This window comes from Phycodurus eques, chromosome 10 (genome assembly GCF_024500275.1).
Source record: "Phycodurus eques isolate BA_2022a chromosome 10, UOR_Pequ_1.1, whole genome shotgun sequence".
Taxonomy (NCBI): domain Eukaryota; kingdom Metazoa; phylum Chordata; class Actinopteri; order Syngnathiformes; family Syngnathidae; genus Phycodurus; species Phycodurus eques.
The window spans coordinates 27,765,191-27,783,345 of NC_084534.1; the positions used below are offsets into that span (position 1 = coordinate 27,765,191).

The 18,155-nt window shown below is 43.4% G+C and overlaps 2 protein-coding genes across 7 annotated transcripts in view; both read right to left on the bottom strand.

Moving 5' to 3' along the window:
• Positions 1-25: 25 nt before the first annotated feature.
• Positions 26-9,795, bottom strand: dnase1l4.1 (deoxyribonuclease 1 like 4, tandem duplicate 1). Of its 5 annotated transcripts, none has more exons than XM_061689030.1 (10): positions 9,575-9,795; positions 6,079-6,164; positions 5,259-5,347; positions 5,076-5,162; positions 4,871-4,983; positions 4,687-4,799; positions 3,730-3,887; positions 3,343-3,439; positions 3,037-3,112; positions 26-941 (listed from the first exon to the last, which is right to left on the bottom strand). In XM_061689030.1, the coding sequence occupies exons 2-10, from the start codon at positions 6,157-6,159 to the stop codon at positions 754-756; spliced, it is 1,002 nt and encodes a 333-aa protein (XP_061545014.1). In that variant the 5' UTR covers positions 6,160-6,164; positions 9,575-9,795; the 3' UTR covers positions 26-753. The 5 variants fall into 5 exon arrangements, with proteins under 5 accessions (XP_061545014.1, XP_061545013.1, XP_061545012.1 ...); XM_061689029.1 differs by having other exon boundaries at positions 6,079-6,167; XM_061689028.1 differs by lacking the exon at positions 9,575-9,795 and adding an exon at positions 8,362-8,648 and having other exon boundaries at positions 6,079-6,167.
• Positions 9,796-10,669: 874 nt separating this feature from the next.
• The window catches only part of flnbl (filamin B, like), a 37,913-nt gene continuing 30,427 nt past the window's right edge, over positions 10,670-18,155 (bottom strand). Inside the window, exons 40-48 of one of the 2 annotated variants that reach the window (XM_061688540.1) lie at positions 17,722-17,844; positions 15,801-16,067; positions 15,080-15,217; positions 14,861-14,976; positions 14,438-14,570; positions 14,188-14,364; positions 12,972-13,190; positions 12,705-12,902; positions 10,670-11,909 (exon numbers count right to left, since the gene is read on the bottom strand). In XM_061688540.1, coding sequence (XP_061544524.1) covers positions 11,722-11,909; positions 12,705-12,902; positions 12,972-13,190; positions 14,188-14,364; positions 14,438-14,570; positions 14,861-14,976; positions 15,080-15,217; positions 15,801-16,067; positions 17,722-17,844 — 1,559 coding nt within the window. In that variant the 3' untranslated portion in view covers positions 10,670-11,721. Of the gene's footprint in view, positions 11,910-12,704; positions 12,903-12,971; positions 13,191-14,187; positions 14,365-14,437; positions 14,571-14,860; positions 14,977-15,079; positions 15,218-15,800; positions 16,068-16,619; positions 16,759-17,721; positions 17,845-18,155 lie in introns of those variants that run through there. The other variant, XR_009769356.1, reaches the window with a different exon arrangement.

Sequence of the window (18,155 nt, forward strand, 5' to 3'; positions counted from 1 at the left end):
TCAGACGCATTTTTGTTTTGACTTGCGAGCGCAAACTTTATTCACGGGCACTTGACGGCAAGCAGCACTATGGTAAACATGACTATCATATGCATTAAAAGGACAGTGGCGTTCCACAAGTGTCTGTATTGAGATCATTAGAGTATTATCGACTCCAACATATTTAAAAAAAAAAAAAAAAAAAAATCACATGATAGATTGTTAGATGGGTGATACATGAAAGGCAGGAGCATCAATTATCTTCATCAGGATTGCGGTGAGTTGAAGTCCATCCCACATGACTTTTGGGGAGAGAAGTGGGGGTATACCCTGGACTGGTCGCCAGCCAATTGTAGAACCTATAGACAATTTTAAGTCTTGCGTGAATGTTTTTGGAAAGCGGGAGGAAGCCAGAGAAAATCCACAGGAACGAGATTCAAAACTGTGAGGCAGACACGTGATCCAATAACCTACCGTGACACGCCTCCAAATAGGGTGTAAACTGAAATATAGTTTAAAAAACAAAATATCAGACAATTAACAAAAATGTCTGTAAACTGGATGTATAGGTCCGATGTAAAAGAGGTCACTGTGGCGTAATCAACGAGTCGACGTTATGATACTTGGCTATAAACAACTCCGATATTGAAATCTCTTAAAGTCAGCAGATTGGTGTCGAAATGAACTTATTGTCACCCTGAGAAGGCCCTCTGGGACTTGGTTTGACCTGTAGACCAGTCTAGTGGCTTCAGTCCTAAACAATGTGTCACTATTTCACTGTATTTTGCAGCGAGAGGCCGGCTGGTGGTCTGGCAGCTGTAGCAGCAGTCGTTCTTTTTCATCTCCTCGCCTCATCTTGGCCAGTTTCATCTGCAGAATCTGGATCTCCAGGTTGAGTTTCTCACGCTCCAGCAGCAGGTTTCCTCGCTTCAGCTCCAGCAGTTTGCTGTTCAATCGTGGACCTGCCAGGGTAGATTCGACCAGACAACATATTGTATTATTTTCCTATTCTACCCAGTGGAGTCGACTTAATCCATCCATTTTCTACCGCTTATCCGAGGTCGGGTCGCGGGGGCAGTAGCTTTAGCGGGGACGCCCAGACTTCCCTCTCCCCAGCCACTTCATCCAACTCTTCCTGGGGGATCCCGAGGCGTTCCCAGGCCAGCCGAAGGACGTAGTCTCTCCGGCGTGTCCTGGGTCGTCCCCGGGGTCTCCTCCCGGTGGGACGTGCCCCGAACACCTCACCGGGGTGGCGTCCGAATCAGATGCCCCAGGCACCTCGTCTGGCTCCTCTCAATGCGGAGGAGCAGCGGCTCTACTCTGAGATCCTCCCGGATGACCGAGCTTCTCGCCCTCTCTCTCTCTCTAAGGGAGAGCCCGGACACCCTACGGAGGAAACTCATTTCGGCCGCTCGTATCCGGGATCTCGTGCTTTCGGTCACGAGCCGCGGGTCGTGACCATAGGTGAGGGTAGGAACGAAGCTCGACCGGTAAATTGAGAGCTTCGCCTTTCGGCTTAGCTCCTTCTTTACCACAACGGACCGATACAAAGTCCGCATCACTGCAGACGCCGCACCGATCCGCCTGTCGATCTCCCGTTCCGTTCTTCCCTCACTCGTGAACAAGACCCCAAGATACTTGAACTCCTCCACTTGGGGCAGGATCTCATCCCCGACCCGGAGAGCGCACGCCACCCTTTTCCGACTGAGGATGGTCTCTGATTTGGAGGTGCCGATTCTCATCCCGGCCGCTTCGCGCTCGGCTGCGAACTGCTCCAGTGAGAGTTGGAGCTCACGGCTTGATGAAGCCAACAGAACCGCATCGTCAGCAAAAAGCAGAGATGCAATTCTGAGGCCACCAAACCGGACCCCCTCTTCGCCTCGGCTGCGCTTAGAAATCCCGTCCGTAAAAGTTATGAACAGAATCGGCGACAAAGGGCAGCATTGGCGGACTCCAACCCTCACCGGGGACGAGTCCGACTTACTGCCGGATATGCGGACCAAACTCTGACTCCGGTCGTACAGGGACCGGACAGCCCGTATCAGGGGGTTCTGTAACCCGTACTCCCGAAGCACCCTCCACAGGACTCCCCGAGGGACACGGTCGAACGCCTTCTCCAAGTCCACAAAACACATGTAGACTGGTTGGGCGAACTCCCACGCACCCTCGAGGACCCCGCCGAGGGTGTAGAGCTGCTCCGCTGTTCCACGGCCAGGAACGAAAACCACACTGCTCCTCCTGAATCTGAGATTCGACTTCCCGACGGACCCTCCTCTCCAGCACCCCTGAATAGACGTTACCAGGGAGGCTGAGCAGTGTGATCCCCCTGTAGTTGGAACACACCCTCCGGTCCCCCTTCTTAAAAGGGGGGACTGCCAATCCAGAGGCACTGTCCCCGATGTCCACGCGACGTGTCAAGAGTCTACTTAAAAGTGGTACAATTTGGAGTTCCACCAAAAATGCCTGAAAAGTAAACCATGTGTGTGATATCACATGAAATTTCAGCAAATCTCAATAGTCAGCTCAGTTTTTGTCTTTTTATGTGATGTTACCGTAGAGGGGTACGGGTGACGCAGGCAAAATTTTACAGGCAGTGGAGTTCAACAAGAGTCTATACTCAGACCACTCCAATATAATGTAGCATTCTAAAATAATATTCATAATTCTGAGGATCTCAGAAACATCTATTGCAATGCAAATGATGCACAATTCATTAAAAATGACTTTTTCTTTTTTTTTTTATTGCCATAGATCAAATTGAAGGGCTGTATGCAGATCAGGTCGAGCTGCGGATTGGGTACACCCTGAACCGGTCGCCAGTCAGTCACAGGGCACATTTGCAGACCGTTCACACCTACAGACAATTTAGAGTCTTTAATGATGCTAACATGCGTGTTTGTGGAATGTGGGAGGAAGTTGGAGAAGTGGCAAACTCTACACAGGAAAGCCTTAACCAAGATTCGAACCCCGAACCTCAGAACTGTGAGGCAGACATGCGGACCACTAGTTCAGCGTGCTGCCGTTGTTGTCCCGTACTAACATGAGAGCAGCAGTTACCTTCATTTTCTTGCGGCGGCTTGGTGAGAGACCTGAGCTCAACCTCCACCGGGTAGTGGTCGCTCACCTTCAGCGCCTGCAAAACAAACGGGCACAGTATCGACCGATATCGCCATGTATTGCTTTTTGCCGACGATATGATATCGATACGCGTGTGTCACATCAATATCGTGGTGCTTGACCTTTTGATATGCCAATCTCAATATTTGCAGTAACGAGAGTTCCTAATGTACGTCTTAGAAAGAAAGCGACGACATTGTACGGAAAAGCTTGGCTTGATGAGCCACATGCTGCTTCACCACGCACCTGTTCGTTGCTGAGGTCAAACGCTTTCTGGAAGTTGAAGGGTCTGGCGGAGTTGGGGACCACAGCGCGGAGCATGTCGTCTCCGTAGACCACGATTCTGCAACCCGGAAATTTTGTTAGCTTTAATGTTTCCCACCGTGCTATGAGAGGTGAGGGAATCGAAAAGTCCACAATTTTAGGACTTGGAACTTGCTTGGCTCAAATCTAGCAAAGACTCAACTTGACAAGTCTCCCTTGTTAAAAATCCGCACTTTCAAGTTCGTGTGCCGTTTGTTTTGCTCATCAAAGACGAATTAGCGGGGACTTGACTTGCTTGAGATTCGCCGCAGTTGCTAGCTTGAAACGTCAAGGTTAAGACTTGACTCAACTCCCGCCTCTGCATCCTACCTGTCGTACGTGTACGCGTTGCCCGTGCTGGCCGTGGTGTCCACGTCGTCTCCGATCAGCCAGTGGAAGTTTTTGTCGCTGCGAATGCGGATGGCCTGCATTTCGCGATCGGACACGTACGCGCCGTCCGCGTTGAAGTCGCCCAAGATCATCACGTTCTGTCGTGGGGACGTAGTTTGGAGGAAATGAGGAAAACTTATCCATCTGTATAGTACGTGGGCCTCACATTGAGTAGCCAACGGACAAAATCTCCAGGAGTAGTTGCTATTTGAAGTACCTAAGGAAATGGCTAACATACCTAAAGTGGCAGACTTTCTGTGTCTTATCGTGCGTGGCTTCTGGGGACTTTTTTTTTGTGGGTCTACTCATGATGGGCATGTAGTGCAAATTTCATGTTAGTTGGTGAAAGTGGCTGTAGGAGCTGAATTTTCCAACAAAATCCCTCCAATGAGTGAGTAGCAACCTTCCTGTGTCTTCGAGAGACATTTTTTTTCTGGGTGGGTCTACTCATGATAGACAAGCCCACCAAATTTCACATTGCTTCGTGAAACTGGCTTAGTGGGAGGGATTTTCTTAGAATCCCAAGGTCTTCGCAGAACCCTGGAAATGGCCAAAATGACCCCAAAAAGGCCGTTTCAAACCAAATAGCAGCGTTCCCGTGGATTTCCGCTCATGGCTTTTTGAGACTTTTTTTTGGGTGGGTCTACTTGCGATAGACATGCCTACCAAATTTCATGATGCCAAGTCAAACTAGCTAGCTTAGCATCCCTAGTTCTTTGAAGGACCTCGGAAATGGCCCGAATGCCCCCAAAAGGTCCACTTCAGACCAAAATGACGCATTTCTGGTCATGGCTTTTTGTGGGTCTAGTCATGCTAGACACGTCTACCAAATTTCATGTTCCGGAGTCTAACTGGTTACAAGGGCTGAATTTTCAAAAATGCTGAAAATATCCTCACGTCAGTCCGCCACTTCTTCTTGACATCCTCAAAGACGTCAAAGAGCTCGTCGAGCTCGGTCTCCGAATCGTCCGGTTTGGTGTGAACGGGAATCATCACCAGGTCCTTCAGCACTGCCGCGGAAACACAAGCGCACACGTGTACTTTCGACGCGCACTTTTGGCGCGAGGCCGACTCGTCCCACCGGTGCCGTGGCATCGGAACCTCAGGATGTAAGGGTCCCTGGCGAAGACGTCGCTGCCGTCGGTCCCCTGGTCGTCGAACTGATACGAGCCCACAAGGTCCACCAAGTCGTCCCTGCGCAGACCGGATGAGAAATCTGGTATTTAGCGGATTGTGTCTTTCCCACAACATCATGACGCGAAAAGGTGACGCCGACGCGTCTTCACCTGTACAAGAACAAGAACTGCTCCTTGTAGCTGGATCGTCCCAGCCGACTGCTGAGCTTCATCGTGTAGTGATGAGTCACGTCGGCCCTAAACACACACGCGCGCTCATATTCGTACATTTCATTTCATCATTTTGTTACCATGAGAACTTGTTCCCGGTGCATTTTGGACGGTCGACTTTACGTGTTGAGCGCATCCAAAAGGGTTTCGATGGACGTGCCGCTGATGTCCACCACCTCGAGGATCACGATGATGTCATAGCGGCGGATAATCTGAGAATATTTGATATTTTATAATATTTGTAAACACAAATTATCAATTTTTTTTTTTTTTTTAATATATTTCAATGAATGTTTCCTCATTTTCAAATCTCATATATATTTTTAAAAACAACGATATATATTTATTTTCAAATAATTTGTTGCATTTTAAGTTATTACATTTTTTTATCATCAAAAATAGTGTTGGGTATTTTTAGATTTTAATTGAGTAAGAAATATGTTTTGGTTTTCAGAGAATGTTCCATTTGTTCTTGCATTTTAATCCAACGAAATAATAGTAAACATTTTTTTATTTTCAAATCTGTTGTATTTTTGACATTTTAAAGAAAAAAAAACACTTTTCTTTATTTTCAAATATGTTGAATTTAAATTTCATAGAAAATGTATTTCAGTTGTAGTTTGCCTTACATTATAAATAAAACAAATTAACAATAATTCTTTATTTTTGAATGTTGTATTTGATTAAATAACAATACAGTACATTATTTGTAATTTTCTAATAATCTGTTGTATTTTTTAAAAATGTAATTAATGAAAATGTTTTTTGTCATTGAGAATAACAATATTGCATGATTCTTTCCATTTAAAATATCAAATGTATTTAAAAGCAATACAATATTTATTTTCAAGTAACCAGCTGTCCTATTTCATTTTTGAATATTAGATTTAAAAAAAAAAAAACAACAACAACTCAACACTGAATAGAAATGTGCGCGCGTTACCTCCACCAGGATCTGAACGACTTCTGGGTCGGACACTTTGCTTCGTCCAAACTTCTGGACGTTGAACGATGCAATTTTCATGGCGGCTGCTGAACAAACAGAAGAAGAAGAAGAAGAAGAAGAAGCAGTCGAGTGCGTGAAAGACTCGACGTTTTGCATCAATACCAGCCCAGAAGATACCTCAATCTCCAAGGACCACCAGTATGACCAACATTAAAATACAGCAACATAGTCGGCCCAAGGGTTCATCAAAAGGTTCATTTTTATTCCGAAAAGTAAAGTATATACATGGGGATTTTTTTCTTTATTTTAAATCAGTTCAATTTTCCAGGGTTGTTGACAACAATCTTCCCCGGAGTGTGTCAAATTTACAAGGCGTACTGTATTTATTTTCACTTTTCCTGGACAGCAGAACTCTATTTAAAAAAGATTTTTATATTCAAAACGTAAAACATTTACTACACTGGATTATTATTATTTTATTTTATTTTTTACAGGACATATACATAGCTACAATTCTAACACGTTTGATTGGATTTCATGTTTTGAATGTGGTAAATTTGATTTGTATTTAATTTAGTGATTCTTTGGAGTACCACGAGAGGGAGCCCACGTACCACTAGTGGCGCTCGTACCGCACCTTGAGGGTCAATGCCGTCCAGAAAATGGTTGCGTTTGTAAAAAAATGGTTTCAAATTTCGACCAAAACCTCCCTATTGGAGACAAAACAGCAAAAACAATACATCAAAATTGTGTATATCATTCTTACTTTAGTTTTATGCTAAAAGATGTTTGAGTATAATTTTTTTTTATTTTCAAGGGCAATGTCTTTTTTTTTTTTAAGGGCGATATTTTCGAGAGTTATACTGCATTTTTGCTGCAGTGTATTCAACAGTTTTTTTTTGGGGGGGGGGGGGCTATAGTTATAAAATAAAAAGACTAACAAGAATGAAGGTGTGTAAAGTAACAAAAAAAAAAAACGTCTTATTTTGCCCCCCCCCCCCCCTAGAAAAAAAAATAAAAGTTGTAATGAGCTCTAAATGTAACGAGGACATAAGACTTTATTCTCCAAAGATTAGAAAAATGACACAAGCACAATTGTGTGTCGACTCGACATCCCAACTTGTTCGCCAACTTTTAAGCAGATGCGCTGTGTAAATATACTCTTTACTGACATGAAGTACTGTGCATGCTCAGAACTCGAGCAAATGGAGAAGAAGTCTTACGACAAGTCGACTTTGCGACGTTTTGGAGGCTTTTGTCTTGCTCCAAAACATGCTCATTAAAAGCGTCGCCAGAGGAAGTCGTGCACACTTCCGTGAGTCAAATGTCTTCGGTGGCATTGTGCAAAAAAAAAATTATAATAATAAAAATAAGTAAAGAAAAGGTTCTTGTTGACTGGTGGCGGTTCGAGGTTACAGTCGCGTTGCAACACGACGACTGACATTGCCGTGACATCAATGTTTTTCTTCTCGAAAAAGAAGAAAATGCAATTTTTGTCCTCATAAAAACACTTTTTTTTTCTTTAAAAAAAAAAATACTTCATTTCCATAAGATGGATTTTCTTTGTCCTAAAACAATCTTGACTTTTCTCAAAAATATGCATTTTTTTCTCTCTTAGAAATACATGACTCTGTTCAAAAAGAAACCTTCCCCCCCCCCCCCCCCAACACATTTTTCTTCTCCAAAAAGTTTTTCCCTAACTTCCACCAACATCTACATCTTTTTTTCAAAAATAGACAAAATAGAGAATACACTTTTTTCTAAAAAAAAAAAAGAATATTTAATCACTGTAATTGCCCCCCAAAAAGGTACAAACTTTTCATTCAACTTAGTTTTTTTTCAAAGGTTTTCTTATATTGAAATTATAACATTTCAAGAAATGCGATATTTTTCAGTAATTCTTCTAAAACATAACTTTGATCTTGAAAAATATCATCAATACTTTTTTTCTCTCTCAAAAATACATCTTTCCATAAATATACAATTGTAGCTGTCAACAGTACAAACTTTCCGATTTTATTCTTGAACAATTAGACTCATTTTCTCAACACGAAAAAATCTCCCCAAATGTTTCTCAGGATATACAAGTGTTTTTTTTTTTTCCCTTTCTTCCCAATAAAACATTTCATCTCATGAAAGTATGAGCCCATGAATTTTTAAAACTTTCTTCCAAAAATGCGTGCGTCTATTCCTTCCCCTTACTGAACAACAATCGCCACGACGCCCGCCGCTTTTCCAATGAAAGAGAATCCAAAAAAAGAGACGTGAACTCACACTCACTGCAATTTGATCCGTATTTATGTCCAAAGCTCGGCACGATGCCGGATCAAGATCACGGACACCCGCGCGGAATTCTGGGCCGCTTTTCCCGTCACTCGTAGACACTTCTCCTTCTCGCGCACAATGCTAGCTATTATTTTGCCATGTTAGCTGTTATGGTTATTTCTTTAGCGACAATATTGGCCAAACCCTTACAACCCCTTGAAGCAGTTCTCAGAATGCACCCGCATGGATGCACGGACAAGAACACAAACACACAAGTCTGCCCAGACAAGTTCTTTCAATCAGACAGAAGCAAGAAGCAACGGCGTGTGACAGGAATGTTGCCCCCCCTCCTCCTCCTCATCATCACCACCACCACCACACATGAGCAGCACTTGCAAAACAGATGAAGACTACGGGAGATTGTTGTCACATATAGGACGCACCCAGCCAGAAAAAGATTGAAGTCGACCATCGGCAGTCAAGTGTCATCCCTTTCTCACGGTCCACATGCAATTAGTAAAATGGGAGATTGTTGTCCCATGTCGGCCACCACCAGCCCCCGAAAAACGATGGTCAATTCAATTGACTGTAAAAAGTTGCTTCTTAATCAGCGCACTTTGAAGCCTCTAGCTGGCATGTGAACAACACAGGAGACTGTTGTCACGTGTAGGACTCATCCAATACTTAGCAGAAATTGTTTTCAATCAAACTGACCGTTTAAAAAAAAAAAAAAAAAAGTCACCTGTTACTTATTGTCCAGTCAAACATTTGAAGCCTTGACATGCCATATGAGGTAGTTGTCACGTGTAGGACGCAGTCGCCACTACTTGCCGGAAATCTTATTTAGATGACGTTTACCGTTAATCAATCAATCAATCAATCAATCACCTGTTGCTTTTTTGTCCAGGCAAACATTTGAAGTTTGGATGTGGAGAACGCAGCCGATTGTTGTCAAATGTAGGCCACATCCACGACATGCCAGAAATGGTTCAATGAAATTAACCGTAAATACGTCAACTTTTGCTTCCTGTCCAAACATTTGAAGCCTCCCCACGCCGTATGACCAACATGGCGGATTGCTGTCACCTGTAGGATGCAACCAGAATTTGGGAACCCTTTTGGGTGTTCAAACCGACGTAACGGCGCTCGTTCCTTGCGTCTGCAGGCGAACATTTGAAGCCCCGCAGCTATTGGCTGCCAGTTGTAAAAACAGGAAGTAGTTGCTCACCTGCAGGAAGTGGAGGAAGTAGAGGAAGAGGAGAAGAGTCCACTCGGTCTTGTCTTGCGGAGCTCCTTCAGCGTTTTTTAGTCAGGCAGTCAGTGGGGACAAGTGACAACAATACACAAACTCAACACACGCACACACACCTGAAAAAGGCGTAGGCGACCAATGGCAGGAACCGTGTAGAGGAGGAACTGTTACACGTGCATTATGTGTGTGTGTGGTGGTGTGACGCGACATATGGAGACACGCCCACAGGAAGTGATTATCCCGCCAAAATGTGAGTTTACGCGTGTGTGTTCGTGTGTTCTCGTCTTTGCGGACACATGGGGATGCAATTGAAGACCACCAAGGAGAATGTATTTATTTTACCCCCAGAAGGAAAAAATATATATTATTTTCTTCTGTATATTTTCAATTAAAAAATAAGCCTTTTGAGAATGAAATTTTATTCTACATAGTTATTTAAATAAGTCTTATTCGATTTTTTTTTCATTAACATTCAACTTTTAACCAGTAAAAATATTTCCTGACAAATAAATTGCGCCAAATGACTATTACTTGGAAAATATATTTCCTGTGTAACTTTTTTTTTTTTTTTTAAATGCCGTTCCTCCAAAATGATAACACATAATTGTATTTTTTTTTTTTTTAAATACTTATTGACTTCTTCAAGGCTGTAATTATGTCATAGCTAACATTTCACTTTGATTGATTTTTTTTAATGTTATGGTCATAACACAATACTGCTTTTATTGTCCATAGATGCTATAAAACAAAGTATATATCAACATTTAGATCTTTGGGTAGGTATGAAGCTGCTCAACATTTTGAGGGATCGAAAGTAAAACAAAATTCATATATGAATTACTTGCAAAACACTTTGAAGGGCCACCCATTATTTAGTGCCATGACCGCCTGTGTAACATTTTGAAAAAAACTGCTATTGCTACAAAATGGTAGCTGTAACATTTTTGGGGGGGATTAAGCATCTGTGCATAAACAAAAACTTATTGCCAGTTTCTTTTTAATCAAAACAAAATGGAGATACTTGCTTTTGGTTCAAATGTATTGTACTACATAAAAAAAAAAGAAAAAGAAAACACTCATTAGTTCCAGTTTATTTGACTTATCAAATGTACACAGTTGTCATAAGGTAAGTGACAGAAACCAAATGAAAGCATCTAAAAAGGAACGGCGATGCCCGGTTCACATCCGAATCGAACATTCGATCAGAACTCGATAATCACAACAAACAACAATCGCAGCCAAGAGCATGCAGGAGTACAGAAAAGGCTTGTGGGAGTTCCAAGAGCAGGAAATCGAACTTCAGTAGTCGCATAAGACTCCAGCTCAACAAGCGGGTTTCTCGTCAAATCACGCTGCCCCCTGCTGGATGGAGTGTGACACAGCAGACACCGGCTTGTTTGCTGGTTCCAGTTTTGGCAACATTTTGAACACTTTGCACTCTTGACAGTTTCAGACACTACTCAAGAAAACTAAACAAGAAATTACTTTCTAAACGTTATAGCACTTTTTTTTTTTTTTTTTTTTTAATGAGAAATTGAAGCGACCTGAGGTCAAGTGCAACACGATTCAACTTAATGCGAAATCAATTTCACTAAAGGTGGGAAGTTTAGAAAACGCTTTTTAAATGGTCTCAAATTCCTTAAAATACGTGAGCATAGCAGCGGTGTCCACATTTATCAAAGTATTAGCCTTCTTTTCTTAAATGTTAAAACTAATCAATGCAGGTCAAGCTGCACTAAAAAAAAAATTAAATACAGCTCGGAAAAAAAAGTCACCAGTTTCTCTGATTTTGATATTTTATTTCTAGGTACAGTACAAATATTGTCACTTAGAGCATTTGATTTGCAGAAAATGAAAACAAGTCAAAATACCCAAAAAGGCCGAGCATTTTTTTTGTCTTAATTTCTGTCCAGATTTGTGAATATATTTCAAGGAAAAAGATATTAGCCTTAGGATGGTGTCTTGCAACCCTCTCAATCTTATTTCTTTTCAGTGTAATGTTCTGATGTGTCATGTTTCATTCTATTTAAAAAAAATAAAATAATAATAATAATACCTCGGGGCTGCGGGGAAAAAAACCAAAACACAAATGGCCCCCTTGCCCACTTTGGACACCGCCGGCATCACGGCACGATGACGTGGAAGGGCGAGCCGGGGATGTGGTCCTCGCCCCACTTGACCACCAGGACGTAGTCGCCGCGCTGGCGCAGCACGTAGCTGACGTTGTAGTGCAAGTCGCCCAGGTGCTTGACGAGGACCTCCTCGCAGGGGACTTGGGGGCCGTGCACGCCCACCACCAGCATGTTCTTACCTGGGGGGGCGCGTTAACGGCCATTAACACAATGTGTCAGATTGTATTACATTGGAATCACAGTCTGCATGAATTACTCCTCTCCGGAGCCGGAGGTTTCGAATTCAATCCCGGCCGGTCGTCGGCTGGCTTTCCGGCGACCGCCGACACCTCTTTGGGCAAAAAGGTGATTCGTCATCTTTTTTCATTTCAACATTTAATGTTGTTCTTGGCAAAACCGTGTGTTTATTGTTGTATAACATTTGATTTAAAAATATAGATATTTTTTTTTAGACCTTTTTGTAGTCAAACCATTTGTTTTGATTTAATCAACTATATTTTTGTATTTTATTCCCGCTATTTTTCAGTCAGAATATTTATGTTTTTTGCTGTCAAAATCATGTTTTGATGCATTTAAAAAAAAAAAAAAAAAAAAAGATTTTTATATCAGTTTGTTAAATTTTGGATATAGCTCAAAACCAACCGTTTTAAGGTATTTTTTTTTATAGTTGTATGTTTATCAAAATTATTTATTTATTCATAGTTTTTAAATTTGTCAAAATCATCTGATGTATATTTTGTCAGTTTATTTATTCATGTTCATTTTTTAAATATATTTTTGTTAATTGTTTTGTACGTATAGTTTTATATATTCTTTTAGTATTTTGATATTGTTATTTATAAGTATCTACTGAAGACGACAAATTAGCATTCGTCTGGAATGGTAGGTGGTGATTGGTGGAGAACCAGGAAGTGGCAAATGATCAAAGTAGGCCAATTACAGATGAATATCAGCGCGAGTGCGTCGGGGCTCACCGGCCTTGCTGCAGTCCACCGAGAAGCTGCTCTTCTGGCCCACGAAAGCCTTGCTGAGGCCCAGGCCTCGGCTCAGCACCTTGCTGGCGTCGGAGGCGGGCGAGCCGCCGCCGCCGCCGGCCACCGGCGTTCCCGCGGGGGGGTCGAGGGTCAGCGTGGACGACACGCTGGCGTTGGTGACGTTCACCAAAGGAGGACCTGCAAGACGGCGCGGACGTCAGAACGTGACGGAGGGAGCCGGAAAGCGGACAAAGGAGAGGTGCCGACCCGTGACTTTGGCCACGAAGGGGCTGCCGGCGATGTGCTGCGGCCCGCCGTACTTGACGGCCACGACGTAGCTACCCGGCGCCATGGGCGTGTAGAGCACCTTGTAGCCCTGGGCCACCTCCAGACACTCCATCTGAACCTTGGACGGCCCCTCCACCGTCACGGCCAGCGCGCCCTGGCCCGCCGCCGCGTTGTTGATGATGAACTCCGATTGGACGCCTGCCGCCGGGACACCGACATACTCAAAACGACAATCGGAGCCACGCAACAGAATCCAAACCGGTGATTCTCAAAGTGAGCTCCCTCTAGTGGTACGCAGAAGAATCACCGCCAAGTACAGTTCGGTTGTCTCGAACGTTTCAGTAAAATCCGTTGGCATTTCCTCTTTAAAAAGTGCGAGTGCTGCTGTTGTTGCGATTGCCGGTTTGGCCCACCGCAGTGAGTCACTGGCACGATTGGTTTGGCACAGATTTTACGCCGGATGGCCTTCCCGATGAAGCCCGCCCATTTTTATTATTTGGGCTTCCGACGAGCCGCGGCTGCATAATCGATCGGGAATCGTTTGCACGAAAGGCAGACGAAAAAATAAATAATAATCTCTCCAAAATTATGCTCAGGTAAAAAAAAATAATAATTCTTGCAAAAAGACAAAAATACCTTTTATCTGAAAATAAAATCTCATCAGAAATATAACTTTTCTCAAAAAAATTACTTTTATATCATGAAAAATACAAATTATCTAGGAAAATATAACTTCTCAACTCAGATTTTTTAAAACTTTATTCGAGAAATATTACAAAAAAATCTCTGGAAAAACCACCATCTTGAATTTCTTTTGTTTTAATTGAAACTTTTTTCAAAAAATATTTTGTCCATAAACGTTTTATCCTGGGGGGGGAAAAAAAGAAATATATATATATATATATATATATATTTACAATTTTATCTAGAAAACTAAAGGGTTTTCTAAAAAAAAAAAAAAAAAAAAAAAAAAAAATTACTTTTTATCTTGGGAAAGCATTCAACTTTTTATTTCTCGAAAAAAATATGACTTTACCTCAAAATATATAGTACATGAGCTTTTGTCCTTTATCTAAAAAAAAAACAAACAAAAAAAAAACAAAACATTTTTATCTTGGGGAAAAAAAAAACAACAACAAAAAGTTACCCCCAAAATATGACTATGAAGTACATATGATGTAAAATGGAGACGAACCTGTGGTGCCTCCCTCCAGCCCGGCGCCGTACGCCGAGACCAGCGCGGCTTCTCCTCCGTCGTGTTCTGGCGAGCCGACCAGCACGGTGAAGGAAGCGGCGCGGCCCCGAGAGCCGAACTTGACGTCCACCGTGTGGAGGCCTCGCTCCCGCGGGACGAAGCGGATCGAGTACTTGTCTGACGCGGCGGCGAAGTCGGGTTAGCGGCGATCGTCGGTAGGATCGGGACTCACACAAACATGTACGCTCACCTTTTTCCAGGTGAGTGATGACACACTCCTCCTGAGCTCCTGAGGGGCTGGTGACCTTGGCCTCCGGTTTTCCTTTGGCTCCTTCCATCGACACGTCGAAGGACGCTGGCTGATTCACCTTCAGACCCGATTTCTGCGCACACACACACAATTACATTAATAAATTAGATTTTTATTTTGTGTCTGAAGTATATCAGAGTTTTATTTCATGATTATTTTTTGTAGCTTTGTTGTCTGAACCATTCGATATGTTCTGGGATTTTAGTTAAAAAAATAAATACTTTTAGTACCAAAAAAACGACATTAATTTTGACTAAACCGTTCGATTTCTACCACGCAGTTGATGGACCAGATTGAATAGCTCAAGTTCTCCATCTTTGAACAACGGCGCCCACGTGTGCGGGGCGGCAGCGAGCGGCTCACCTGAAGTCCGGCGACGGTCGGGCGTTGGCCGTCGTAGGGGGGGGCCGCCACGCGGACCAGGTAGGGACTATCTGGGATGTGCCGCTCGTTGAATTTGATGGCGATCTCATAGTCGCCTGGAGGACGGCGTGAGCCATACACACGCAGGAGGAGGAGGTGAGCATCAACACGCTTTGAATGTTTTCATTGATGTGTTTTTTTTTTTTTTTTTTCCTCTACCGGGCTCCTGCGCCACGTAAGAGACGCCGCAGGATCCGTCTTTGCGATCATCGAAGGAGATCTCCGCCCTGCTGGGGCCCTCCACGGCCACAGACAGACCCCCGGCGCCGGCCTCTCTGGTCCAGATACTGAACTCCGCTGCAGACAAGAGTTAGGAAGGAAGTCCTCTTGACACGCGTTAACCAAATGGCACGGAGAATGCGCGCCCATGGAAATGGCCGACATGACCCACGAGTGGCTGCTTCAAAGCAAAATGGCAAACTGTGTGTCTTTTTTCAGGCATCGCTTCTTGACTTTTTTTGTACATCGACCGATGATCTGCACGTCTACCAAATTTCATGTTGTTAAGTGAAACTGGCTTTGGGGATGAGTTTCCTAAAAGATCTCTTGGACAAGTTCATCTTTGAAGGACTGCCAAACATGACCACTTTGAGGCAAAATGGCAGACTTGGTCTTTTCTTGGGACTTTTTTGTGTGGGTCTACGCACGATAGGATACGTGTACCAAATTCCGCGTTGCTAGGTAAAACTGGCGTTGTGGGATGAATTCTCAAAAATGTCTCCAGGGCAAGTTCATCGTGGGAAGGACCCTGAAAATAATGGTGTCATTGAAACGATAGCGTTAAAAGCAAAATGGCAGACTTCCTGCGAGTCTTCAGGCACGGCTTCTCCAGACGGCAATTTCCGTGCGCGCGTGTTCGTGGGGGTGCGCGTGTACCCACCTGGTTCTCCCACCAGCGCGCCCTCCAGTCCCGGGCCTCCCGCTTTGACTTTAGCGGCACCGCCCTCGCCCAGCGGCCCCACGGTGAACTGGAAGGGGCTGCCCGGCACGTGGGCGCCACGGTACCTGACGCTCACCCTGTGCACGCCCGTCTCGGTGGGCACGAACTGAACGCAGTAGGTGTCGTCGCCCGCGGCCACCAGCCGGGCGGGCTCGGTGGCGCCCGACGGGCACGTCACCTCGGACGTGACGTCGCGCATGTCCAGGGCTGTGGGACATTAACTGAATTTAATCATTTTAGTTATTTTACATATATTATTCAAGTTTATGTTAGGGATTTGAATTAGTATTAAATTTAAATAAAAAAGTACCCCCTCCCCAAAAAAATATACAATTACAAAAACAACATACACATTACGTTGTCATCCAAGTAAAACCTACTGAAAAAAAAAATGTATAGTTTTGTTTTTGGATATAAACCAAAAAAATTGCATTTTTCAAGTTTTTAAAATCTGGCATGAATTCTCTCATTAAAAGTAAAAAGAAAAAAAAACCTACAGCGTTTCTGTATCACGAGTAAATGTATTTGATATAAGTATTATATAGTAAGTGTGCAAAAAATTGATTTCTCCAAATTTTGTAAAAATTATAACATTTATTGTTTTACTAAAATTAAAAAAACATTTGGAAATTAAGATTACGTATTGTACCAAATTTAAACGAAATGCAGCACACAAGTAAAAATAATATTTCTTAAGTGAGAACATCCAAAAAGTGTCAAATTAATGGAGCAGACTGTGAAAAACGCTCCCTCTCAAACCTCGGCCGCTTTCCCACCAGACGGCGGACGAAGGCGGAGAAGTGAGAAGAAGACGAAGAAGAGGAGGAGGAGGAGGAGATGCGAGAGAGGAACGAGCGAGACGAGGTCGGGAAGAGGCAGCTCGCTGGAGGAACATCATCTTCATCAAGATGAGGGGGAGGAATGGTAGAGGAGACAGAGAGGGGAAAAAATGGGAATCAGAGAAGGAAAAAGAAGAGAAATGAATTCAAGAAAAGCTTTGAGGCAGTGACGGGAACAACTTTGATCATTTCACATTCAGTTACACAAAGCAAACGCCATGTTGAGCATTTTGCAATGGAGCAGAATTGGGAACTTTCATTGGACTTTTACATAAAGCAAAATGATTTTTTTAAATTATTATTATTATTATTATTTTTTTTTTTTTTTAAACAAGAAAAATTCGGTCAACTTTGATTAGCTTAGTTCTACGTCAATGGAATCAAAATTTGAAAAAAAGCTTTTGTTATACAGAAATGGTGTTTTCAATTTACTTTTTAAACACAGGTGTATTGATTTATCGTTTTTTAAATTTCCAAAGCAAACGTTTGTGACATTTTAGCCGATTTTCAAATTAAGCAGTCTCTCTCTCTCTCACACACACACACTTTTTCACATGAACATTTTTTTTTTCTGTATTTATTTTTACAATTTCATCCGTCTTCTTTATCGCCACTCACGCGGGTCGCGGGAGCGCCGCAGCCTATCCCAGCTATCTGCGGGCAAGAGGCGGGGTACACCACGGACCGGTCCGCCGGCCAATCGCAGGGCACATAGAAACAAACAACCATTCACACCTACGGGCGATTTAGAGCCTTCAATCAACCTAGCACACGTTTTCGGGATGTGGGAGGAAACTCACCCAGGCACGGGGAGAACATGCAAACTCCACACAGGCGGGGCCGGGATTTGAACCCCGGTCCCCAGAACTGTGAGGCAGATGTGCTAACCATTGCTTCACCGTGCCAGCATTCAGTTTGAATGTTCTTTTTAAGATGAAGCAGATTTATGTGAACTTATAATGCTTTTTACATAGAGCAGTATTCATGAGGTTCTATCTTTTTTGTACGGTAAAGAAAGGCACCTGGTATCTTGAGGCTGAGGTCACAGATGCTGCCCACGCCAGCGACGGGCGCTGCCCTCTGTTTGCGGGTGACGCTCTCCCGGATGCGACCCTCCCCCGTCACCTGCACTGTGAACGGACTTCCTGGAGCGCACGCACACAATTGCATGAATGGCACATCACGACTGAAAGAAACATGCAATGGATCTAGTACTCAGCCCTGAGGGACAACACCTCCATGACACTTTTTTTTATACAATTGACATTTGCGTTCATAAAACCCTTTCCTCCAAACATACAGGCAGGTCTTTGTCATTAAGCTTTTGGGGAAACTCAGAGCTGAACCCAGTGGAACACCACCGTACTGTTGGCAACAAATTTACAACACAATTGAGAATAAAACGCACAACGTATGGGTAACAGTCAGCAACTGGGCAAACCCAAGAACGGGCAAC

Bases quoted from the DNA above. Each gene is read 5' to 3' on its own strand.
- dnase1l4.1 (XM_061689030.1), bottom strand. From the start codon at position 6,159: ATGAAAATTGCATCGTTCAACGTCCAGAAGTTTGGACGAAGCAAAGTG. The intron at 3,888-4,686 runs GTGAGGATATTT...TCCCCACGACAG, and splicing joins AGAAGAAGTGGCGGACTGAC to AACGTGATGATCTTGGGCGA. The intron at 3,440-3,729 runs GTAGGATGCAGA...TCCGGGTTGCAG, and splicing joins AACGCGTACACGTACGACAG to AATCGTGGTCTACGGAGACG.